This window comes from Stenella coeruleoalba, assembly GCF_951394435.1.
Source record: "Stenella coeruleoalba genome assembly, chromosome: 17".
Lineage (NCBI taxonomy): Eukaryota > Metazoa > Chordata > Mammalia > Artiodactyla > Delphinidae > Stenella > Stenella coeruleoalba.
In genome coordinates, this window is record NC_137163.1 from 77,606,703 (window position 1) to 77,633,242 (window position 26,540).

Here is a 26,540-nt window from a genome sequence, read left to right on the forward strand (position 1 = left end):
AGCGATGCCTTAAGAAAAGGGCCAGGGAGAGGAAGTGTGTGTAAAACGCTTACATTCATTCATTCATGGAGTCATAGGTTTAAGAAGCTCAAAGTGTACTCATGAAGTTGACGCTATAGGGGGTATGGAGCTCTCTTGGTTTTTCGGTGTCTAAGAGTTAAAGGAACCACGTCAAAGCTACAGTAAACCCGCTCAGACTGAAGACACGGCTTTCACCCTCGTGGTTACAGCTGGTGCTGCTTGTCCTGCTGGGGGCTCTCAGCGCGTGTGGGAGCCCAGGTGAGATCATTATCTGTGCTTGTGCATGACCATTGCACATGTCTCAGGCCGATCAGGAGGTGGCTGATGGAGGCCTGTCTGGATGCTTCTGGGACACCACTGGGTCTAGGGCCCCTCTTCTCCTGTCTCTCAGCATGGCTGCCGCATCCAGAAAGTGACTGTTAGGGAATATTGATTTCTTGGAAGAGGACTTGGTGATCCAAGGGAGGACTGTTTTAAACAAGGGCTTGGGCCTTGACCACGTTTGTCGTAAACAGGGCAGGCATGGATCTGGGGAGACCAGGAGAGCAGGAAACTTGGATATGATGTGAAGGGGGACCCGGCAGCAAATGAGAAAAAGAGTGAAGCTGTCTCTTCCATTAAATCTGGGATCATTCATCCTCCAATACCTGTCATGTCCTGTTTCAAAGACCTTCCCACATGAAGATTTATCACTCTCCTAGAAGCCGAATGGAGTGTTCCAAGTGATTGCACGGTAACAGTGTGAGGGACATGCCTATTTACTCAGGCATGCAAGGTATGCCCTCTGAAGTGCAGGGGTTTGTTTCTAATCGTTTCTCTTTTTCTCTCCCTTTTCTGTACTTTCACACCCAGAACCTCCCAGTTTAAAGGGACATTGGGTGAGCTGCCCATTATTTAAATCATCCTCTCCATGGCAAAGCCCTTGAGTGATTTGGGGTTGGGAGGAGATAAGACAAAGAGTCCATCAATTTCTTATTTGCACATAGTGTCTTGACACATTAATAAACCAATCCAGGATGACTAATCATAATCTTTTCATGTTATAAAGTATATATCTCATAGCTGTAGTCATTAATGCCAAATGAAATGAGGGCTAAATGGGGATTTTAGCCATAATCCCATTGTAGAGTTCCTCAGGGATATACATTATACTTTAATAAACCAGTAACTTATGAGAGTTTGTCATTGTAGTCAATTCTGGTGTAGTATTATTGCTTTAGAGAAAATCCAGTTCTAAAAATCTTATTTCCCATTCACACATCGGCAAATATGTTTAGACTTATTGCTTTTATTCTCAGATTTGGTTATCACATTTTGATTATTACATTTATTAGCCCTCTCCCTAAAAACATGGGCTTTGTATGTATCTCGGTATCTCTCTCCTTGAACTCTTCAGCCCTTGGGAGTGACCTTCCTCTTTAATATCTAAACAAAATAATTGAGCCTTATCTAACATGACTGCAGCAAGTCCCATCCTGAAGTCCTAAAGTGTGTCTCTGAAGGTTCTGGGTTATGGTTATGTTTTCTCCTGGTTGTTACTTATTCCCTTTTACTGCAAGTGACTTCTAGCTGTTTGCCTTCCGTCTCTGGCCACGCGTGATGTCGCTGTCTCTGTGAATCCCTCAATCCATTTTATCCACGCCCCAAATGCTGAACTGGTCCCATCCCCTTAGTCCACAAAACAGAGCAGGTGAGTATAAGGCTGGTGCGAAGGCTGGGAGGTGACAGAGCTCAGTTATAACCTGGAACAGGAGATGGTTTATACCTCACAACCCTTCCCCACCGACTCCCCCTTCCCTCGAACGCCTCCTCGGGGGTGGCAGGGGTGGGTGACACGTCTCCTAACCATGCCATCTCCCCACAGACCACCAGGACCCCAGACTCCCTGATTACAGGCCTGTCAGTGGGAACCCGAAATCTCTCACCTCATAGCCATCCCTCCAGAGATGCAGTCCACCACCACAGAGGTAATTTTTTCCATATTTAATCGTAATAAAATGAACACGGTTGGAAGCATCTGCATTTGGATTACTTCACCAACGTTCAAGACCAGCCCATACCTGTGTGAGCAAAACTGCTTATAAAAACGGTCCCTCCCAGGACAGAGATAAAGTCTCCCCAGGGATAGATTTCACCTTCCAGCCTGGACCCATAAATGACTGACGTTTTAAAAGTAGCACATTTTGGAGGGTTATCTACCTGTTTATCTATCTACCTACCTACCCGTCCACGTAGTGAAGCACAGCTATATATAAGTAGTAAGGATATACCTATAATGGGGGACATCTTGGACGGCAGAGTGTCAGTATCCACTAACAGTGTGGGATGTATCTTTTGCTTATGCCAAGAAGTGTTGCCTAAACTACATATGGCTTGGGATTAAAGCTTAAATAGTGAACGTTGACGTTAACTTGGATAGGAGTGATTTTTTGAAAAATAAAAGGTTTTTTTTTTTTTTTTTAAAATCTAAATCCTCCATTTTCTGGCTCTAAACTATGAATCATCTCACTACTGGACCTCATCTTTTTCATCAACAACCTAAAAGTTGACTTTCTTTTGGAGGCTATTTCATAAGGAAATCAAATCTCCCTTCACAAGAGTTACTAAACCTGGTGACTTGCAAAGAACAATGGGACAACATTGACGTGTCCTCATCTGCCAGGTCCATGCTCCCCGCCCCCACCCTGCTGAATGAATCCTGCCGCCTTGTGGCAATTTAAATCCATGCTTCAAGAAAGATGACAGGTCTCCATTTTTGGGTACTCAGGAAACTTCGTTAATAGTTACAGCTGCCAACTTTTCAAGGTGGAAGACCCTTAGTTATTTTTTCTTGCATATAAAATTTATATGAGAATAAAAGTGTAATTTGCTATTTTCTCTGCCTGCTTAGCACATTCTTCTAGAATCTTGGTGGGAGAATACATATATACATACATGTGTGTATACACAGGGAGGAGAGAGAGAGAGAGAGAGAGAGGGACGGAGAGTGAGAGGAAGTGAGAGGGAGGAGGTGGGAACCATTATTTTAAGGAATTGGCTCTGTGATTGCAGAGGTTGGCAAGCTCAAAATTCACAGACCGGCTAGAGATTCAGGTAAGAGTTGGTGTTACAGTCTGGAGCCCAAAGTCTACAAACTTCAGCAGGATTTCTCTGTTGCAGTCTGGAGACAGAATTCCCTGTTCCTTAGGGAACCGCTGTCTTTTTGTTGAAGACCTTCAACTGATTGGATGAGGCCCACCATTATGGAGGTTAATCTTCTTCACTCAATATCTACTGATATAAATGTTAATCATATCTAGGGACTTCCCTGGTGGTCCAGTGGTTAAGACTTCGCCTTCCAATGCAGGGGGCGCAGGTTCGATCCCTGGTCAGGGAGCTAAGGTCCCACCTGCCTCATGGCCAAAAAACCAAAACATAAAACAGAAGCAATATTGTAACAAATTCAATAAAGACTTTAAAAATGGTCCACATCAAAAAAAAAATCTTAAAAGAAAAAGTTAATCACATCTAAAAATACCTTCAAAGCAACAACTAGATTGATGTTTGACCAAACAACTTGGCACTGTTGCCTGGGCCAGGTTGACAAACAAAATTAAGCATCACAATAACTTCAGCTCTCTCCATCACAAGCACGTGGGCCACTATTTGTTTCAGAATTTGGTGTCCCAAAGAAGCAGGGTCAACAGGATGTCTTCCTGGTGAGGACAGCAGCATGGGCAGTGCCACTCCCAAGGATAGCTGTGGCAGGTTCCCAGCAGAGGGTCGCGAGCCTGTTGTGCAGATGGCAGCTGGGCAGGCAGTGGCCGTGGGGAGGTGTCCACAGGGACAGTTGGTGGCCTGATTTTGAACTGTTTAGCTGTGTAACCTCAGCCACTGGTTCTCCAGCCCCCAAGAGTTACTTTGAACAACTCAATATCATTTAGTAAATTCCTGCTGAATTAGTCAAAGTTTATTTCTGTAATTTCCAACTGATTCAGGAGGTCATACAAAAGTGAGCCTGTAAATTGTGATGTATTGAATTTGCTTCTACGGGTGTCTCTTTGGGTATTGGGCAAGGAAGGCATTTCAGAGGCATCCTGGTGTCTTGGGGAAGAACGCATAGATAAAGACAGATGTGTGAGCTGACGGAGGTGTAGCCGAGAGCCACACACAGGGGGTCTGTGCGGTCACGGGGCAGACAGCCCAGGCCGCTGGGAGCGATTGATGATTGAAGTGTAAAAGCAGGAGTCTGGTCTCCCATTCGAGGCACACTCGAGGGTTATACAACCTCTTGATGCAGAACAGACCACCTCCTATACTGAGAGTAAGTTTTGCATTTCAACAGAAGCAGTGGAGAGGAAATTCCAGCATGTAGCAGTTTATGTGGTGCGGGCTTCTGCACGAAGCAGATGTGATTTCTGACTGAAAAATCCAGAGGGAGGGAGGGAGGGAAGGAGAGAGAGAGGCTCTTTTACAATCGGTAAGCTGGACGCTTTCAATGCCCTTGAAGCATCCAAGGTCATTCTCTCTTCCTGCAGATACATTTTCTCTTGATTTTGCTCTAATCACAATAGTCGTTTAGCTACTTGCCTTCAAGTGCTCACGTGGCCCTGATATTCTGGCTGTGAGCTTTTCCATCTTTTGTGAGTTTATCAGAGTTCACAAGGTTAATTATTTCTTCAGAGGCCACAGAGAGGACAACGGGAGCCGATAGCAGGAGAATAATTGTAATGCTCGGAACGGCGCGGCGCTTTGCATTTCATGTAACTCTGCGATAAATTTTGCTCCCTCTTCCTCCCAGTTTCTGCAGTGGACTTCATTTTTCTCACGTGGAGTCACCCAGAGAAGTGCTAGCTGTCTAGCTCTACGTGGTAACATAATCACATATTAAAATGAAAACTTGTCGACCCTGAGCTTGGCTGACGTGTGTCCTGTCTCACATAGGGTTGCTAATTGACCTAGACAGAATTTAGCTTGTTTCTGTTGGACACAGAAAACATCAAGAAACAGTAAACGCTGATAACCAGATAAGTCAAACTCAGAAGAACGAGAACAACAGGGCTGAACCATAGTATGTCGACGAGGAACCTCTGCGCGTGGATAGCCAAGCCGGAGGACAGCGTTTCAACCAGTTACTATGAAAACAGGGGAATCACCACCGCCGTGCCAGGCCGTGTTTCAGGTCCAGACGGGGCGGGAGGGCGGTGCTGTCCTGGCAGGTGGACGCAGGGGGCAGCTGTGCTTTTGCTGAGACGTGGCGAGGGATGGAAGCAGTGGGGGGCGCACAGCAGAGCGGCTGAAATACGGACACAGAGGGATAAGAAGGAAGCAGGCTGGGAGCGCATTCAGAGACTGGGTTAAGTCAAGGGAAGGGGTCAGCAGCTTGGAGCTTGCAGTGAGGCAATCAAGTGGGTGGGCAGGAGATAATGGGAGGGATACCAGTGCAGGAGAAGCCCACACAGAGCCAGGTATGGTCCAGCTTACGGCTTCAAGCGGTGACAAGCCTCAGGCCCCTTCACGGGCGTGAAGGTGAAGGGGAGGAAGGGCAAAGGGCGCGGGAAGTAGGGGGCTGGTGTTCTGAGGGGCGGCTTGTGGGGTGACCGGCCTCACGCACACGTGCACATCAGCAGGTTGACGGGTGGGGTAGGGTGTCTCGGTCTTTGGGGTGGAACCAGCAGTGGTATCACCGAAGGGCAGGATCCTAAAAGAAACGGGGCTTTTCACTTGAGTGCGGGCAGCCGGAACCGGGAGAGGGGTGGGGCCAGAGGGACCCAGAGTTGCGCCTGCCCCTGAGGTTTACGGGGCCGGGGAGCCCAAGCAGGAGTGATTCGAGGGCTTCTCAGCTGCTGTGAAGCTCAGGATGGCTGGGTCCAGCAGAGACAAGGGGTGGATGGGAGAATCCGGAGGAGAGATCTGCTGCAGTTTACTTGCCATGGAGCAGGGAGGGGCTCAATGGAAAGGTCTTGGAGAAAAGGGGGGAAGGCTGAGTTAAGAGCAGAAGGTTCAGGATTTCCGAGACCTGCGGCAAACCCTAGGCCAGCGGATGCCGCCAGGGATCACAGCGGTTGCATACATGTGCACCACGCAATGATGGTTAACTTTACGTTTACTTAGCCAGGCTGTGGTTCCCAGTTCTTGGTCAAACATCGGTCTAGATGTCACGCGAACTTATTTTTGATGAGACTAACATATAAATCAGTAGCTTTTGTGTAAAACGGATGACCTTTCATCGTGAGGGCGGGCGTCAGTCTGTCAGCTGAAGGCCTGAAGAGCAGCAAAGGCAGAGGCCCTGAGGAAGAGGGAATTCTGCCAGCGAATGGCCTTTGGGCTGAGCTGCAGCATCGTCACTTTCCTGCATCTCCAGCCAGCTGGCCTGCCTTATAGATTTCAGACTTAGATCTTGTGCTCTCCTGAGTCAATTCCTTAAAGCCTCTCTTGCTCTCTCTCTCTGTCCCTCTCTCTTCACACTCACACACACCCCCACACACACACTCACCTCTCTATATATGTAAACCTTTATATATAAATACATCCTATAGTTTCTGGTTTTCTTTGAGACTACTACACATGCTTACTATTTTCCAGTCATTAAAAAAAATAAATTTATTTATTTTATTTATTTTTGGCTGCGTTGGGTCTTCGTTGCTGTGCGTGGGCTTTCTCTAGTTGCAGCGAGCGGGGGCTACTCTTCCTTGTGGTGCGCGGGCTTCTCATTGCAGTGGCTTCTCTCGTTGCGAAGCATGGGCTCTAGGCGTGCGGGCTTCAGTAGTTGTGGCTCATGGGCTCTAGAGCGCAGGCTCAGTAGTTGTGGCTCGCGGGCTCTAGAGCGCAGGCTCCGTAGTTGTGGCTCATGGGCTCTAGAGCGCAGGCTCAGTAGTTGTGGCTCGTGGGCTCTAGAGCGCAGGCTCAGTAGTTGTGGTGCACGGGCTTAGTTGCTCCGCGGCATGTGGGAACTTCCTGGACTGGGGCTCCAACCTGTGTCCCCTGCATTGGCAGGTGGATTCTTAACCACTGTGCCACCAGGGAAGCCCTTTCCTGTCATTTTTCTAAGAGCTTTTCATTTACTAACTCATCTTACGTTCACAGGGATCTGAAATCTTCCGGGACGGGTGGTGAGTCGGAGGACACAGGCCTCCTTGGAAGGGGTTAGAGCATCCTGGGATGAGCTTGATGAATTCCTGGCCTGGGGTTCAGCCACTCAGATTACTCAGAGGTCCAAGTCCCTGGGCAAAAATCAGACTGTGCATCCAGTTACACGCATCTCCTTTCTCTTCTTTCAAAGAGCTGTGAGTCTGGCGCTGTGATTAGCATTTTATGTATGAAGACACAGCGGCTCAAAGCTCTCACATGAATGGATCCGGTTTAGGTAACAAGGCAGACTGAACGAATGCTGATCACTTATGCTCTGCTCTCCTGCCCAGCTTCTTTCTTTCCCCTTGTGGCAAATAATGTAAAATTTACCATTTTCACCATTTTTAAGTATACATTTCTCCATATGTGCCTATGGAGTGATATTGAATATATGGTGATGTTGAATTGTTTCTTTGGAAATATAAAAATGTCTCCTAACATTAAAAAGAACTTAATAACGTAAAATAGGATTTGAAAGTCCAGGCAGTAATTGTATGAGAAATCAGTAATGTCCGGGACTCTTATTAAGCAGTTAAACCAGGTTGTTAGTTAGAGCCTGTGTCTGGTGTGTAAACATTGCAGGTGAACATGTGACTATATTTACGTTGCCTCTGCTTCTGTAAGGGTAATGGAGAGTTGATTTCCTCATGGCAAGCGCAATGAGGTAGACAAGCCACTTGCTCTTCTAGAAGCATTAATTCACCAGCATGTATACTATTCGGAAATGCTTAGAAGACATGAATTCATGTCAGCCTCAGTGAGTGTCGTCTTCTCGTCGACTTGGGCTTACTGACTGCCGGGTGGTGAAGAGGTTTCAACTCCTGCGTCAACTTTGATTGGTTGCTGAAGGCTGCCTGGAGTCCTGTGTTGAATGGGCTTTTGAGACTGGCACTGCCCGTTCAATCTCACGTATTTAACTGAGCACCTACTGTGTGCAGGCAGCACGTTAGATGCTGAGGATGGGATGGCAGACGAGACATCCCAGTTCCTGCCTCAGAGAATTGAGAGCCTCGCAAGGAAGACAGTGAACCCGGTGACTGCGATGGGGATGGCGAAACTGGGAGGATGGTGTGGGCACAGGTGAAGCAGCCACCTGGGCGGGGGGGTCTTGGGCAGCTTCCTGTAGGAGGCGGTGGTTGACGGTTTGTGTGGGGTGGAGGGGAGACGGACAGAGGGCGTTTGCACTGGCAGGGCAGGAGCAAGAAGGTACCGTGTTCTCTACACGATTTAACTGCTTTAGAGGCAGCCTTCTAACCACTTAGGCGAGTCTTCAAGGTGTGTAACGTGGTTTGAACGTCTTGTAATGACCTCTGTCAGTCAGCCAAAGTGGGAATCCGGGATAATAAAAAATCAATAGCAGGAGAAACTGGATCACTCGCACACTGCTGGTGGGGGTGTGCAATGGTGGGGCCCCCCCGGAAAATACTTCGGCAGCTTCCTAACAAACTAAGCACACAGCTAGCACCCGACCCAGCAATTGCCCTCCTGGGCTTTTTTTGCAAAGACATGAAAACTTAATTTTACACCAAAGCCTGTACATAAATGTTTATAGCAGCTTTATTTGTAGGGGCCCAAACTGGAGCTCTGCCTGGGTGTCCTTCAACAGGTGATTGGATAAATGCACTGTGGTACAGCCACCCCGCGGAATACTACCCCCACGAGGAAAAGGAGCAAAGTACCGATGCACTCTGCAACCTGGAGGAACCTCCAGGGAATTACGGTGAGCAAAAATTCCCATCTCCAAAGGTTACATATGGAACATGTTTGAAATGGCAGAATTTTAGAAATGGAAACCAGATTCGTGGTTGCCGCAGGAAGGGATTGTGGATGGCTAGAAAGGGTAATGTGAGGGATGCTTGCAAAGTTGGAACCGTTTGGCATCTTGACTATGGCAGTGGAAACACAAACTGACCTCGATGATACAGTTGTATGGGACTTGATACACACACAGCAAGCAGATAAAACTGGGGAGATCTGAATAAGGCTGTGGAGTCTATCGATGTCAAGATACTGGTTGTGATACTGTGCTGTAGTCTTATAAAATGTTACTACTGAGGAAACGATAAGGGGGATGAAGGGTTCTTCTGCATTATTGCCCACAACTGCACAAAATATATTCCCTAAAAAAAGGAAAGAAAAAGACACAAGACCTACAGGTCAACAACGCAACGTTCAGGAGTCAATAAATAGTATTCCACGAAGTCCAGACGGGTGAGAAAAATGTAGATGGAGCAAGGGAATCCCAAGGGGAGGGCTGGGAGGGAATCCCTCAAGTGGTGAATAAAGGATCAGAGGGTTTGCTTCACAATTATTCTTTAAACTGTGATTCGGCTATGTGCTTGTCGGCATGTATGTTACATTCAAGGACAAAAAGAAAAGGAAACAGAAGGGAAATGTAGTCTTTTTGGCTTAAGTTAGCAGTCAATATCTTCAGTACTGTCTTGCCCTGGTCTCTCCCCCTTCCTGTTAGGAGCACGGTACATTTAATTTCAATCCACTCTTACTTTAAAGCCTGCTGGCAAATACAGAGAACGTGGGAGAAGACCATGCCGTGATCATGCTAGTTTTAGAGATGGTGAGTATTCTCAGCAAGTTCTGGAACAGTAACGATGCCAGGTGAGTGCACGTTAAATCCAGAAATTGGCAAGCAGGCACACGGCCGTCTCACCGGACTTCTTGTCACAGCAAGTGTCACTTCTTGTCTCTGAACCCAACCGTTGCTACTGACAGTGGAGAGAATCAAGTGTCAAATAGCCTGGCATCGCGGCCTGGGGCAGGACCGGTTCCACAGGGTCTGGGGTGTAGAATAGGAAACAGGCCTCCTTGGAGAAAGGTATGAGCCTCCAGTGTCTTCTCACATAGATTCCCTGGTTTTATGTTGTGTTTTAATTTTATTTTCCAAATTGATTGCAAGTTCTTTCTATCCCCCCAAATTTCATTCCCTCCAAATACCTATAGCAAACACACCAGATGCCACTGGTTCATTTATTTGATTAATAAATACGTGTTGAATGCTCTCTGCGCTGCGTAAGCAAAATAAACCTTTTGCTCAGTGGATACCCGGGCTTGACACCAGGCGAGGAAACTGCTGGATGGTCAGGGAGCTTTGGGACCATGGACAGATTCCCTGACATCTAAGCTGCTTTGGGCGCTGAGCCTGCGTGGATGTACGTTCTGTGTCTTTATCTGGAACTCTAGAATTAATGCTCAGACCAATTTTAACCCCCTCAGGAGCGTCTGGGGCATCTTCCTGATGGCTGACTCTTCCGGGAACGGGGTAAGATAACATCACAGCAGCCCACGACAGACTGTTCCCACTTCTTCTCAGTGGTGCTCAGAGCCCCCTCCTTCCTGGCTGTCCCCCCGACAGGCCCACCAAGCCTCAGCTAACCCGCCTTGAGCATCTTCTATGTCCCAGACTCTGTTGCAACCACCTTCCACGTATCACAGTATTTAACGGACAGCGACCCAGTGAGATAGGAATGTTAAGATTCCTGTTTCACGGAGGGGGCCGCTGAGGCACACAGCTACGTAACCTCCCCAATGTCTGTAGCTGGTGAGTGACAGAGTGCGGACGCCTGGGTCCCTGGTGCCGTCTGAGCCCGAGCGGGGTCACTGCAATTGTCTCGTCTTCGCGGTCAGTGGCCCGAGGGGCTTCTTGCTTGGACCTCGGGACTCTCTCCTGTTGCTTCCCCGGCTGGCCCCGAGGCTCCCGTCGTGGCCCAGCTGGTGTGGGTGGGTCCTGGGCTGTGGACTGGCTCTGTGTCGCTGGGGGCCAGCAGGAGCCTGGGATTCCTCGTGCCTCACTGTCCGGGACGCTTGGGGGCTCCCAGGCCTTGAGGGGTTCAGTCTCGGGGGCCTTGTCCTTTACTGTGAATGTTTCCAGAGCTGCAGCTGGGGGTTTGGGGGTTCAGGGTGGAGGTCCCCTCCCAGCTCCTTGGAGGGGGCCTGAGGTTCTCTCTGTGACACTAGGATTCTCCCTCAAGAGCAAATCGGTGATGTGTGCATGTCACTGGTGCCGAGTCCCTTGGGGATGTACACCAGTGAGTGTCCACCACGTGCTAGAAACTTCTGGCACCCCCTCTGCCCCATCCTTAAGCCCCCTCTTGTGTGGGTGATGCCCAGGGCTGGCATCTCCTGATCTCCGGAGGGTTAGGAGTCTAGAGTCTGCTCGACTGGGCCCCTTTCTTTGAATTCATACAAACGCATTTTACTAATTCTTGAGAAAAAGCAATTCCAATTATTTGGAATGACACAGCATTTCTGAAGAAAGGGCAAACTTGTTTATTTCTTCCAGCCTGGAAGTGGGTATTATGCTTGTTTTTTCCAAGTCCTAACTGCCCGGAGGGAGTTAACCTTCAGCAGGTCACAAACAGTCTTATTTTTAAATGGTGAAATGGATTGAAAAGGTTTGCAGAGGTTACTCAGTTTACCTGGTCTCGGGGGCGGAAGCAAACCCGGGACCATCTCGTCTCCCTCAGCCCCCTCAGTTCACAGGTGCCGGGGAGCTCAGTGGAGAATCGGGGTCCTAAAGTTTGTGTGGGGTCTTTGCAGCATTTTCTAGAACTCCCCGCCGTCTCATGAGGGTCCTTCAGCAGGAACTTGAAGAAGGTGGGCCAGTGCTCAGGGGAAGCCCCAGGGCACAGCCGGCTCAGTAAACGTGTACGAAAGGAATGACTCCTAGACGAAGTAGTGACGTGTCTGAAGGCATTTTACATAAGAGAAGATTTTCCTCCGAAGATGCTGAACCACTGTCTACCAGATAAGGTGTCGGGACTGAAGGTAAGTCAGATGGATTCGTGCTGGAGGCCTGCTTCCCTTCTTCTCTCCTCACACCCACCCCCGCCCAGCCCTGGGGGAGACGAGGTGGGCGCCTCCCGGGGGTGTCGGGTGAATCCGAGCCTAGTGTTAGATTTGGGGTTGCCAGATTCCCTGCGAGAATTCAGAGCAGAGGAAATCAGTAGTTTCCAGGATTGTGCGTGTAATCAGGCATTTCTGAGGGAAGGGACTGCCTTTGAGGCAACCAAATGCACCATTTGACATGGATTAAAAACATTTGTTTTTGGATGAGAGTTTGGTCAGCGAAAGTCCTCCAGCCAGCCCATCCCCACTTCTGCCCTGAGCCTCTTTGTCCCAGGTCACCACACGCCACAAGACAGGACAGCTGCTGCTCCCAGGGAGAAGTTTCTGGAGCCCAAAGCTGGATTTCTACATGGAATCAGGACCCCCTGGGGGCTCCCCTCTGCTGCCCGAAGTTCTCTCTGACCTTGACCCTCTGCCAGGCTCTGAGCAGGAGGTGTGGAAAGACGGAGCAATCCAGACCAAATATGATTCTGATTCCACCAGGAGCAGATCACTTAAACTGAGCTTCAGTTTCCTGGCTTGTGAAACGGAGGTAACAGTGCTTATTGTACAGGGATGTTATGAGCATTTGAAGCGCGGCACACATCAATTCAGTGCATCTCCCTTCTCTTGGCTAAAAATTTCAGTGGAGACAATGGCTAAAATTGTTCTGGTATGTGAGTTCCTTTAGGCTGATGTTAGGTGCTGATAAAACCTAAACCTTGATTTTCGTTATAAATAAAAAACTATTTGATGGGATTGGCAAATCTACAGATATTTTCCTTAGGAGAAGCAGAAAGCTGTAAAGAGAGTAAACTGATAGACATTCAACTTTGGAAACCGCCCCTCTCTTCCTTCTCTGGACAGGGGAAGCCGTGACTGGACCAGGAGGCGGGGGCTTGTAGCCTCGTGCTCCTGGGTGTGGAGCACTGTGGTAGGCCCCCGGGGGTGCTAACGCCAATAGTCATGAGCTCTGCTGTGGCGGGAGGATGCCGTGCCTGAGGATTTCTATCACACGTGTGCTATAGGAGACAGCGAACAGGCCTGTGTCTGAGACCCAGGTGCTGGGGAAACAGAGCAGCGTGGAGATGCCAGTGATGGCAGGGTTAGGTCCCGTGGCTGGTGGGTTCCTGGTGTTCACGCCCCTGGGTAGCCACTCCTCTTGAGTGTGGGCAGGACCTGTGACTTGCCTTCAACCAACGGGATACACAGGAAAATGGGCCGTCACTTCCACGGTCATGTTACCCAGGACTTTGACTTGAGTCTTGCCAGCCTGTCCCTTGCGGGCTCTGATGAAGCAGGCTGCCGTGCTGGGGGTCACCCTGTGGACAGGCTCTTGCGGCCAGGAGCTGAGGGCGGCTTCTAGCGGCTCACCAGCAAGGAAGTGAGGCTCGCATCCAACATTCTGCCGGGGCTGGATTCTGCCAACAAGCCCGGGAGCTTGGAAACAGACCCTTCCCCAGTGGAGCCGGGAGATGAGACCACAGCCCAGGCTGACACCTTGACACCTTGACTGCAGGCTGGGAGACCCTGAACCAGAGGACACAGCTGAGTGTCCATGCCTGGACTCCTGTTCACAGAAACTGAGAGTTTATACCTGTGTGCTCTTTAGGCTGCTAAATGTATGGTAGCTCGTTAAGCCATTGATTGTATACAGGTCTCAAGGGAGTTGGGGGGGGTTTTAGAAAGAGAGTTAAAGCAGGCAAATTCCAAAGAAAGAGCAGAAAAAGCAAATGACATGGCCTGAGAGGGCGGATGCCTTTCAGAAAACAGGGCAGGTTCGGTGCGACTTTTTGTGAAGGTGGCGGTTGCATCAGGAGATGAGGCTGGGAAGGAGTGTGGTGCTGGGTATAAAAGGCCTTTGCTACATACTGAGGCGCTTGATCTGCATCCTGAAGCCTTTGGGAAACTACCAAAGGGTTTTAGGCTGGGGAAGGAAAGCACCAGATTTTTATATAGGGAAAAAAAACTGGCAGTGGTGTGGAAGATGCATGGAAGTGGGGAGACTGGTCCAGCTGACGCTGAGGAGTGATGCTCTGTGAGGTTCCTGCCACACCTCCTTCCCTATAAGCTGGACCCCTTAGTCTGAGGTGATGTTATATTGATAAAGGGGCACCTGTAAGCCTTCAAATAAGGGTGCTGACAGCAGAACAGCTTGCAGGGAAAGGAAACCAAGATCCCGAGTCAGTGTTGTAAGCATGCATGGCTACCCCCTCCAGGGTGGAAACCTACAGCACATTAACCTAGTTGCGGGTTAATTACCAGTGGCCGCCTGCTCTGCCCAAAGCCTCTGTGCTGGCAGCTGGGTCCCTGGAACAGCCGTAGTGGGTGGAGGCCATGCGACTGGGCCAATGAACAGCTCCCCTCCTGCCATCAGGCTGCCATCCACTCAAAATTGCATTCTTTTTTATGGCTGAGTAATATTCTATCTTATATATACCACATCTTCTTTATCCAGCCATCTGGTGATGGACACTTAGGTTGCTTCCATATCTATGTAGGTCAGACAGAGAAAGACAAACACTATACACTTTTACTTGTATGTGAAATCTAAAAACTAACACGAATGAATATAACAAAACAGAAACAGACTCATAGATACAGAGAACAAACTAGTGGCTACCAGAGGGGAGAGGGGTGAGGGTCGGACAAGATACAGGAAGGGGATTAAGAGGTACAAGCTACTAGGTGTAAAGTCAATGAGATACAAAGACGTGATGTGTGGCACAGGGAATATAAGTGATATTTTATAATAACTTTAAATGGAGAATAATCTATAAAAATTTAAAAATACATATGTATTGATTTAAAAAACCCCAGTAGGGTCTATTCGCTCTTCCCATAGATTCTCGCAGATCAAGGGGCCCTGTTTGCAGCCCTGGCCTTGACACCAGTTATGTCCACCTTGGCCACTGAGGATGGTACGTTGTCTCAGGGACTCTCTCAGCAGGGTTCCCGTGGTCCCCACTGACTCGAGGTGACGCCCTGTCCTGGTAGAATCTTCTAGTGTCAGCCCCCGTTTATGAGGACCCTGAGCTTCCTGAGTGCTGTTCTCCTCTCCCTAGAGCATTTCTTAGGAGAAGGGAGTGTCCCTGTGCCCTCTTAGGGGACGCATCCGGCGAGGGGTTCTCTGGTCTCAGGTGACGAGGCCACTTGAACACGCCCTCCTCCTGGAGCCTCCTCCGCCCACCCTCAGGACCCCACCAAGGAGGTTCCGGCGTCTCATCCCATTCCCTGGAGGCCGTCACGAGGCCCTCTTTCAAGGGGCCATTCCACTGGCTCCACAGGGTGGGCTCCAGTCATCCCTGCCAGATGGTGAGTGTGGACCCGAAGAGAAAGCTCCCCTATCAACAGACGCCCCCCGTGTAGCCTCATGCCCTCTCCCCGCTCGACACCCTCACCCCCGGCGCCCGAACCTGCTCCCCTGGGTCCTCCCGGGAGGTCTTCGCAAGGTCTGGCACTTTGCGGTGAGGTGTCTCTTTCCTCTTTGCTCGGCCTGTGTTGACACCTGCACTCACGATTGTTCTGGAGGCAACTCAGAAGAGCAGAGACGGGCCGCCCGTGTGAGGTCTCCTGCAGTTGGAGGCTCTCTCTAGGCTCTTCTCCAGAGACAGGAAAGTGGGCGGGGTCAGCTGTCCTGGAGGCTCCAGGGGAAGCATCTTCTGGTGCTGCATACTCCTCTGCTGTTCCCCTACCCCCACGACCACATCCTCAGCCGAGTATTAGTACCATTCGCTCTCAGACTGTAGGCTGTGAAGGGCACAGGGGTCTCTGAGCCGTTACAGAGGCTCTGCCTTGGAGGTGGCGACTTGAGCCTGTGTTCAAGGCTGCCAGGATGGGCTGGGCTGGAATCAGGGTGAGGCGTACAACACAGAGGACGTTCCGAGTTCAAGTGTTTACAGGGGCTTATGGACGCTACAGCAGAGGCACTTCTGGAAAAGGGGAGCCTCTCTGGAACTGGAAGGGTGAGCATCATTTAGCTGAGCAGAGCAGAGGGAAGCTGTTCTAGAGAGAACGCTGGCTGGTGACCCCTCCTTTGTGGGGCTGGGGACGGGCATGATGCCAGTGGTGGGCGGCTCCTTGGGAAGGTAACTGAGACGGACTGGGGTTTAGCATGTGGCCAGTGACTCATCGTTTATTCAGAAAAATATGCATCTTCACTGAAATGACAAACATTATTTGAATGCAGCTTTCTGATAAGCCTGATGGACACCGTGTCAGCCCATCCTCTCCTGACACTGAGCTCAAGTCACTCATTAAAGCGAGAATGTCCACTGCCTCCTCAAGGCTCCGTGTCTAACTCTGAGATTTTTCTATCCTTTCTTCCCCACCATCCTTTTAACTTCTCCAGGAATATTGCAACTTGCCTTGCCACACTCTGGGCTTTCAATCCCCGTGTCCCTTCTTGTGGCTCTGCGGATTGAAGCCCAAAGCAGCCACCTAAACTAATCACCGTGGCTCCTGGCTTTGGGGGTTGCATCTTTCTATAAGGTTTCCTTTGGCCGCTCACTTCTGATTCATTCATTCTGTCATTTCATCTTTATCTTGACTCTCTATAAAGCCACTTATTGGAGATGAAAGTGCTCGAATTTTATCTTTTGCTCTGCATGTTTAAAAATATGATCCTGGTGGTGCAGGGGTTAAGAATCCGCCTGCCAATGCAGGGGACACGGGTTCGAGCCCTGGTCTGGGAAGATCCCACATGCAGCAGAGCAGCTAAGCCCGTGCGCCACAACTACTGAGCCTGCGCTCTAGAGCCCGTGTGCCACAACTACTGAGCCCACGAGCCACAACTACTGAGCCTGCGTGCCTAGAGCCCGTGCTCCACAACAAGAGAAGCCACTGCAAGGAGAAGCCCGTGCACAGCAACAAAGACCCAATGCAGCCAAAAATAAATAAATAAGTAAAATAAATGGAAAGTACTCAAGAAATTGTTATAGTTTAAAAAAAATACAATCAAGGAAAATAAAACTTATTCTGTTATATTATTGTTTCTCACCAAGGAATGGGGTATGTGTGTGTGTGTGACAGACAGAGGCAGAGAGAGGGCGAGTCTCAATTTGCAGTGCTGAGCAGGGAACTGGTTAAAGGAACTGGTTAAACCAGGGAACTGGTTAAAACTGGTTAAAAACTGGGTTCTGAAGGCCTTCAGTGCTGAGCTGCCCAGCGTGGGCAGGATCTCTGGTGTGGGTGGGCACAGTGGGGCTGAGAGCCCAGTCGCCCACCTCTCTGAGTCCCCATCCTCATGGAACCTTAGAGCCTCAGGGTTTAGAAAATCAGGGTAGTAGTTTCAAAGCCACTGCAGCACCAGTTTTAAAACCACTGTAACAGACAAGGGCTGCAGCTCCAACTCTAGTGCATGTTCCTTCCTCACGTTGATTACTATTTCTTTTCACGTCTCTTTTTCTGCGTAGAGTGAGAAACGCTGCTCGTTATCACCCACAACACCCCAGGGGACGTTTACTGGACCCTCCTTGAGCTCCCTGTGCTCCGGGATTGTCCCCAGCCGGCCCGTTCCCTTCCCGTTGTGACTGTCCCCTCTCCTCTGGCCACTGCAGGGCTTCAGGTGTCAGTCCTTTCTGGACCCCCGGTCAGGGTGCTGCCCAACACACGAGGGTGTCTCAGAGTCCCAAATGCCATCACCTCCTTCCCCCACACCTGTGTGCTGAGTGGTCCAGGAAAGATGCTGGGATCCAGCTGACAGCCTCAAGGACTCCGCTGTGGGGAATTAAAAAGGAAAGACGTAAAATACAGCACGTATCAGGAAAACAGCAGGTCAAACAGTGGGTGTCTGAAAAAAAAAGAAAGAAAAAAGCAGGTGCGATCTTCTGGGCTCTGTTCTCTGTCTTTCTGAGAACTTGGCTGACCTTGGCTGGTCGGGGTGTGACCAGAGTCTGCCAAGTTCTCTGTTTCTCCCCGGCACTACCATGTGCCTGCTAGAGATCTAGCCGGGCTGAAGCTCCACTGGAATTAGCTCCATTTGGCAAAGATTAGATGGGAGGTTCTTCCAACTCTGGTACAGGTGAAACCACGTCGGTAGTCTGTTCTAATTGATTCTGTGACCTTGAACAAGTCCCCTTACCTCTCTGGGCTTCAGTTTCCCCATCAGTAAAATGAAGAATTTGAATGGTTGGTCTTTTTAAAAAACTTTTTAATTTAAAATAGATAACCAACAAGGACCTACTGGATATCACAGGGAACTCTGGTCAGTACTCTGTAATAACCTAAATGGGAAAAGAATTTGAATGGATGGTCTTTAAATGCTTGATTTTTAGAAGCTGTTGCTGTGTGCGTGCCCTGAAAGTGCCCTGAAGGACCTAGGGGCCTTGAAGCAGCCCGTCCGTCGGGGGCAGCTTTAGTTGGGTGTGGGTTTTATAAACAAGGGGCTTGGAGGAATCCTTTCCTACAGATCTGCCCCTCGGCCTCACTGCCCTTCTTTCCCTAACATCTCTGAGTGCAAAACAGTCTACAACCCTAAAAAAAAATCTTCTCTAAATCACTGTTAGCTGACGTTTCTCCTTTTAAAGCAGCTGTAGTAGACTTTTCCTGCAAAATCCTCAGAAGTAGAGCTTTGCTGTTTAAGGCTGTTTTATGGAGAGCAGGGATGAGGACGAAAGACAGGGCTGGCCCCGGATCGGGAAGCTGCAAGCTGACAAAGACATCTGGATGTGACACGTGAAGCCAGCACCATTTCTTAGGAGCTGAGAACGGTTCTTCCGGAACAGATTACCTGAGGCTGAGGGCTTGAACCTGGGCGGGTTCGCGTTATAAGGCGTGTTCTGCCGTCTGCTACTCGAAAGTGCTGAGTTTCGGTTGTTAGCTAATATGGTATTTGGACAGAGGGTGAATCCTGCCTTCCGCGGTGCAGATGGGGTCATCAGCCGTCTCCCACGCTTACTTTCCCACGAGAGAGAATAAAACCATCTCTCAGGTCCCTTTCCTCCCGCTGGAGAGGGCCCAGGATTTGTGCTGTGGCACTGAGGCGCGTGGGTGCCTTGCAGTGTCCGAGCTCCACTCGATGGCAGTGCGTGGTATTTGAGGATGGATGAGGTCTAGCCCGATCCAGGCACTTTGAGCAAAATCTCACCCTGTGTCCTTCCAGCTTGATTTCGGACACACCTCTGCCAGCCCTCCCATGACACCCCAGGGGCCGTGCAGCTCCCTCTGCACAGAGACGCTTCCTGCCCAGGATCCTGTGGTCTGGAAGGACGCAGTTGCACTTCCTCGCATCTGTGCAGGGTTGGCCAGCTTGAGGAAGAAGTTGTACTTGTGGCCTGTGGTGAGTGACAGGTGTGTATGTCACCACCATGGGGGCGAAGCAGGGGAGGGGGCACTGGCCAGGTGTTTTGCTGTGACATCTTGGGAACTTGTCTCATCTGCTTGGTGAGTCTTTTTTTTTTGGAGGCTTTATTTATTTATTTATTTATTTAACAGTCTTTTTTTTTTTTTTTTTGCAGTATGCGGGCCCCCCACCGCTGTGGCCTCTCCCCTTGCGGAGCATAGGCTCCGGACACGCAGGCTCTGCGGCCATGGCTCACAGGCCCAGCTGCTCCGCGGCATGTGGGATCCTCCCGGACCGGGACACGAACCCGCGTCCCCTGCATCGGCAGGCGGACTCTCAACCACTGTGCCACCAGGGAAGCCCATGGAGTCTTTTTTTTAAAATTGGAGTATAGTTGATTTACAATATTGTGTTAGTTTCAGGTGTACAGCAAAGTGATTCAGTTAAATATATATTTTTTCAGATTATTTCCCATTACAGGTCATTACAAGATATTGAATATTGTTCCCTGAGTTATATAGTAAATCCTTGTTGTTTATTTTATACATAGTAGTGTGCATCTGTTAATCCCCAATTCCCAATTTATCCCCCCCTTTCCCCTTTGGTAACCATAAGTTTGTTTTCTATGACTGTGTCTGTTTCTGTTTGTAAATAAGTTCATTTGTACTATTTTTGGATTCCACATATAAGTGGTATCATATAATACTTGTCTTTGTCTGACTTACTTCACTTACTATGATAATCTCTAGGTCCATCCATGTTGCTGCAAATGGCATGATTTCATTCTTTTTTATGGCTAACATTCCATTGTATGTATGTACCACATCTTTATCCATTCACCTTTCAAATTAGAGCTTTCATCTTTTCCGGATATATGTCCAGGAGTGGGATTGCTGGGTCATATGGTAGCTCTATTTTTATTTTTTAAGGAACCTCCAAACTGTTTTCCATAGTGGCTGCAGCAATTTACATTTCCTGCTGGGTGAGTCCTTTGTTTTGTCTTTTGCCATTCAAGGGTGAAACAGCATTGAAAGAAGTCAGAAACTGATGGTTCCCGCAGAGCGAAATGGGACAAGTTCAGCCACACGTAAAGCCTGGAGGGGAGAACACTGCATTGCCAGCTCCTCTTGACTTGGGAGACTGAAGTAAGAAAATTTACAATCCGGACTTCACCCTCTGAAATGCTTTCGGAAAGGTGCTCAACTTCAGGCAACGTTTAAGGGCTTAGAGACGTGCCATTTATTACTGCAGAGTTGGTGAAAGCTAGTCACTTGATTTATGTTTATTACAGGAGCACAGAGTAACACAGTCAGGACACAGACATGCAACAGTGGGCACTGAAGCACCTTAACCTTCCCACGTCTTCTGCTGTTCTTACGGGAATGTCTCGGTTGAGAAGAAAAACGTCCTTGGCATTGTGACAATGCCAAGACGTTGGCCCCAGACCCAGACTCTGAGCTGCAGTGTGAGTCTCGGCCGGGCCCTTCCAGCTCTGAGCTCTCAGCCACAGTGGCCACTCGGGGACCCCGGGGGGGATGGTACGTAGTCTGCCTCTTGCTCACGGTTGCCCTGAAAGCTGTGATGTCCTAGGCTATCCAAGCAAAGTATATTAGTAGAATGTTTTTTAATTACAAAGAATTTACTTTTCCTATGCCTCATAAAATCTTTTCTTTTCCTAAAATTCTGGAAATGGTGCCAGAGCATTTGCTAATAGCTGTGGGACAATTGTTTAATAGTCTCTCCGCGGTCTGCAATAGCTCTCTGCTCATTTTTGGATAACACTATGAAGAACATTTCAGTGTTGTTTTCTCCAAAGTTGAGAAACATTTTTTTCCTTCTCTGTTTATTCATGTTATCCTACTAACTAGCTGATAGGCACTAAGGATCTAAAATATACTTTAACTAGTTTTATCAGATTTCATGTTATACACACTGATTTAAAATAATTAATCCTAATAAAAGACACAGGTAAATAGGTTTTTAAAAATCTGCTATTTTGCATACTCCAAGCCATTACCTGAAGCCCATTACTTGGATTATTGAGAGTTGATTTGAAATTACTTCTCTACACCTGAAAATTAATTTAAAAAAATTTTTTTTCTTTGGGACTTCCCTGGTGTTCCAGTGGTTAAGACTCTGCACTTCCAGTGCAGGGGGCACGGGTTCAGTCCCTGGTCAGGGAACTAAGATCCCACGTGCTGCATGGTGGAGCCAAAGCACAGTTTTTTTTCTTCTATAAAATTAGGATGAAGTTTGATAGTATGTACGCGAACAAGGATTTTTTTTTAAGCCTTTAAGATAGGCTTAAAATGATCACGATGATTCCTAATGACATGTTTGTCATCAGACATTAGAGTTTTCTTCTCTAAGAAGCATTTATGTGGAGTTTTGGGATTTATGAACTTGAAATGGCTTGGTGACTGGGCAGAGTTTTCATCTGAAAACTGGGAGGGAGAATGACAGTGATGAGGTGTAACGTGGTAGGAAGGATGACTAGTCCAAGTCCTTTCTGCACCTTGGGGAGCCTGCGCGTGAACCTGAGCGAGGAAGACACGCCAGCACCTGTTGGTGCACCTGGACGGTTGGCATAATCAGTTCCTCCTGTGGATGCTTACCTCCCATGAGCGATCAGAGAATCATCAGGTCTGGTTTTCCGTGCCCTATCGTCTAAACCTACCTTAAATTAGGCAGACAGTCTTCTGTGGTTCTTCCAGAACGACCTCCCCCATTCACTCAGTAGGGGAAATTGCCTCAGAGATACCTTTGAATAACTCTCCAGTGACATTGTGAAGGCTACAAAATATTAACGGGGGCTTAGGCAAAGAAACCCGGTGACGCTGCACCTCTGTGCAGATCCTGGGTCTTTTCATCTGTCTAAAGGGAAAGAACACCAGAGGACCACATGTGATTTCAGAGTCAGCTTTGTCCCAGGAGGTATTTTTTTCTGCCATAAGTACTTTGACCTTCCCACACCCATCTGCAAAGCTCAGTAGCTACACGTCTTCAACAGGGCACATCTTCTGGATCTGCTGTTCAGAGAGAGAACAGGCAAAGGGTGAAGGCTTATACATTTAGATCAGCCCATTAACGTGGCTGCTGTCGCCTCTGCTCAGACGGGGATTACTCATCATTCTCTGGAGACTTCAGTGCTTCCTCGGGCCGCCCACTGGGCAACATTTCCTTCCTGCCGTGACGCCAGACATGGAAATGTGGGCTGTGATTTATGAGTCTCTGGGTTTCCAACCAAAATACCATGCATGGTTATCTGAAACACACTCACAGTCTGTGGAGGCCAGCAGAGTCATAGAGGTCTCTATTATTTAATTTTGAAATCGTTTTTTCCTGTGATGTAGCATTTCTGGATTTTCAGTTCACTGTTTATTCTCAATTGGCTGCATTTGTTAATCTGGGAGAAAGAGGGAAAACTAGGAAGGTCTAGAAAACCGTTCAGATCCTCTTGGACAAGCTCACAGATGAAACTTCAGGGCAGAAAGCATTTTGTACACTTGGACAGAGACTGCCAAGGCAAGTTACTCTGGGGGAAATCCTCGATTATCCCTCTGCAGAAGGGTGACAGAAAGCAATGAGGGTAACCAGGACCATTGGAAATCCTGATTGCCATTTGGGTCTTATTCATCCTGTCCTGCCATTAGACCACGGGTTCCGGAGTGGAGCGCACCCGAGAATGAGGAAGCTGATTCAGAATGCACATTCCTGTGCCCACCCTTGAAAGTCTGAAACCTGAGATCTGGGTGCCACCTGGGATTCTGCACGTTTTGTTCGTTTGTTTGTTTTCGCCGTGCCACGCGGCTTGTGGGATCTTAGTTCCCCAGTCAGGAATTGAACCCGGGCCACAGCAGTGAAAGCCCCGAGTCCTAACCACTGGATTCAAATTCCCACTGGAATTCCCTGGGATTTTGCATGTTTAACAAACACACCAGATGATTCTGTGGATCACCCTCTGGGAAACCTTGGTCTAGAGAACCGTGTACCAAATATCCTGATACAGAGCAGTGGCTCATGATTTAAGAGTTTCCAGATTTTCTAGAGGAGCTTTTTTTAAAATTGATTTTTGTTTTTTATAAATTATTTTATTTTATTTTATTTATTTATTGTTTCTGGCTGCGTTGGGTCTTTGTTGCTGCACGCGGGCTTCTCTCTGGTTGCAGCGAGTGGGGGCTACTCTTCATTGCGATGCACAGGCTTCTCATTGCGGTGGCTTCTCTTGTTGAAGAGGACGGGCTCTAGGCACACGGGCTCAGTAGTTGTGGCTCATGGGCTCAGTAGTTGTGGCTCATGGGCTCTAGAGCGCAGGCTCAGTAGTTGTGGCACATAAGCTCAGTAGTTGTGGCTCATGGGCTCTAGAGTGCAGGCTCAGTAGTTGTGGTGCACGGGTTTAGTTGCTCCACGGCATGTGGGATCTTCCCGGACCAGGGCTCAAACCTGTGTCCCCTGCATTGGCAGGCGGATTCTCAACTACTGCGCCACCAGGGAAGCCCCAGCTTTTATTTTGTTTATTCATTTTTACCAAATCTTTAAGTTAAACTGAAGGAGATATTAAAATCCTCCAGTCCTTCAATTTTGTAGATAATCAAGAACATTTGTACAGTGTTGAGGGGAGCTCGGTCAGGTTCAAGGTCAGGGTGCTGGCTTTCACTTTGTGCTTCTTCCCCTACCTCCACCACCGTCATCACCATTCACCCAGCCTTGGGTTCATTCTGATTCCTCCATTCCTCTGCAAAACATCTATTTTCAAATACTCACTGCTTCTCACACTGTTTTGTTTCACTTCTGCTGTGTGACAATTGGCCTGGCCTTGGGACAGATTTACATCCTGCACACCTGTCCTCACAGCAAGCTACGAATTGCTTAATTGTTATCCCCAATTTATAGAGCAAGACATTGAGGCTCAGGGGCTCCAGGTAGCAAATGTGGGAAGCAGGAGAATGAGGATTCTCAAGCAGGTCTGGAACTCAACCTCATACACTTTCCTTCTCACGAGAAAGGTCACGTTAACATCTCGGGAGGCAATCTCCGAATTCCAGTGCTGGGAGACCCCTGAGACCCTCAATCCAAGCCTTTTACTCCACATGGGGAAACTGAGGCACAGGTTGGTGAAACTACTTTCTAATCCACACAGATTTTAAATATTAGACTCAAAACCAAACTCCACATTTCTCTCCACAATATTGCTTTGTTGCCTGTTAAACACTTTAATGTTTATCCATTAGGAACAGTAGAGTTGAGGGTAAGTAACAACTTGGGTTTACTTCATTTCTTCAACTCTCTGTATTTAGGGCCAAGGAGATGGGGTAATTTTGTGGATGATAAACGTTGTGTTCTATATCAAGATTGTCCAACATATGAAACTTGGCCTGTCAACAGCTTTAACCTAAGAGAGAAACCGGGGTTCCTTCTATAATGGTAGAGACCAGGGCTAGATCAGGCGGGGAGCTGTTCACTTCCAACAATTCTAAGGAGAAAATGTATCCCGTCTCTGTCAAGAGCTCCATTTCCCTCCTACACACTTTACATTTCTGGTTGCGCACCTCATGCGCTCCGCCTGGAGCTGCGGTTTTGGTAGGCCTGACACCTCTGGGGCCGGGCGCACTCCCGTGAGTTGTCGTTAGATGCACAAGTGCGGTTACGTACGGGGGCCTCCTTCATCTTCCGTGTGCAGGAAGCTCTGATGCTGGCAGCTCCCACCTGGAAGCAAGAGATTTTTCGGGGGTAAGATTGGTCCTCCATTAAAAACAAAAAGCAACGTAAAATGAAAAAACCCTGAAAGCCCTATTAATCCTCCAAGGTCCAGCGCGTCCGTCAGTGTAATGGAAAGAGGTTCAGCTGAAGGTGACGGGGGTGCCGTGCCTGCTGCTGTCTGCTGTCCCCTCCCCAGCCCGACACCAAGGTCTGTGTGCACTTTGTCCCCGATGGTGTCGCCCTCCAGACCCAGAGCTTTAACAGCCTCCTCAAGCTGCTGTGATCGCCCAGTTCAGGTCTGGCCACGAGGTGAGCCAGGTGTGCATGTGTGTGTGTGTTTACCCGTGCGTACGTGCATGTGCATATGTGCTTGTATATTGATGTGTATGTATGCCCAAAGCCGCCCCTCCAAAAGCCAGGAACGCCTTCAAAATGTGGCATCTCCTGGGGGCTGTCGCTGATTGCCTTTCATTGTACTCGTGGACTTGCATCTGCCAGGGAGGCAGCATTGGCTGATGGCTGTGGGCTTGGGCTCCGGAGCCGGACCGTCTGGAATCAGATATCTGCTCGCAACTTACTTGCGCTATGACCTTGGGAAAATGGCTTACCACTCACTTCCTCACTTTCCCCAGCTGTGAAGGGACGGTGTTATAGTACCTCCCCAGTAGGGTTATTGTGAGGACTGACTGAATGAATCAATGAATAATTATAAGGTATTGGGAACAGTGTGTGGCACATTTCTCAAAAATATAAGCCGACAGTATTATTTTTACAGAGAAATACCAGCAGTGGATGTGGGCAGCTAGGACTAGAGATAAAGCTCAGAGCAGACATTCAGCCTAACGTCCAAGGGAAGGTCATGTATTCTCTTGGGCAGAGGCACCATCATGAAATGTGACCGGGTAGCAGAAAACATCAACGTTGATGGAGCTTCCCAAGGGCAAGGGAAGAAGGAGGAAGAGATGGTGGCTTTATACCAAGATGACGTTGACAATGGCTGAAGAACTTCCCTTGTCTGCTTGTGGGTGGAGTTGGTTATTTAAGGTTGTTTTATTTCAAGTGTCAGCTAATGTAGTTGAAACAGGGGATTAACTATAAAAACTGGGGATGACTTATGGAACCCAAGGGCAGGAATCCAGCTGGGTCTCAGGAGGGTGTGGAACAGGGAATGTGGGGGGCTCTTTCTCCATCTCCTGTCTGCTCCTTTCTCTGCTTTTGCTCAGGACGCTCGCTCTGCACAAGGACCTCTTCTGCTTCTCAGCTGACTTGTTGAGTGAAGGTGGCCACCAAAGTCTCCTGAGGCCATGTGTTACTCTTCTGCCCGTTGGTGAATCTCACATCCTCACTCTCAGTCACAGGCACTCACCGTCAGCAAGAGTGAGAGTCACCTGAGAGCAACATGGCGGCGAGGAATCAGGCTCATGTCTTGGAGGAGATGTGCTGGGCAGAAAGGACCACCTCCTGGGAGTACCATTCACATGGTTCACGATGGCCACCTGAATGGTGACACCCACTTCTTTACTGAGAGTCAGTATGCCTTTATATCAATATACAATTCACCATATTAAAAAGATCATTTACACTT

At 48.7% G+C, this 26,540-nt stretch overlaps 1 protein-coding gene across 2 annotated transcripts; it reads left to right on the forward strand.

The window, feature by feature from the left end:
• The first annotated feature begins 1,547 nt into the window (after nucleotides 1-1,547).
• LOC307175809 (uncharacterized protein) lies at nucleotides 1,548-26,540 on the forward strand. 2 transcript variants are annotated; one of them, XM_079901355.1, is made up of 12 exons: nucleotides 1,548-1,988; nucleotides 8,738-8,851; nucleotides 9,643-9,964; nucleotides 10,363-10,408; nucleotides 11,686-11,913; nucleotides 12,269-12,526; nucleotides 19,076-19,252; nucleotides 20,271-20,400; nucleotides 20,547-20,793; nucleotides 24,262-24,365; nucleotides 25,062-25,264; nucleotides 26,179-26,540. In XM_079901355.1, exons 5-8 carry the CDS (start codon nucleotides 11,872-11,874, stop codon nucleotides 20,301-20,303), a joined length of 510 nt encoding a protein of 169 aa, XP_079757481.1. In that variant the 5' UTR covers nucleotides 1,548-1,988; nucleotides 8,738-8,851; nucleotides 9,643-9,964; nucleotides 10,363-10,408; nucleotides 11,686-11,871; the 3' UTR covers nucleotides 20,304-20,400; nucleotides 20,547-20,793; nucleotides 24,262-24,365; nucleotides 25,062-25,264; nucleotides 26,179-26,540. The 2 variants fall into 2 exon arrangements, with proteins under 2 accessions (XP_079757481.1, XP_079757480.1); XM_079901354.1 differs by having other exon boundaries at nucleotides 20,271-20,793.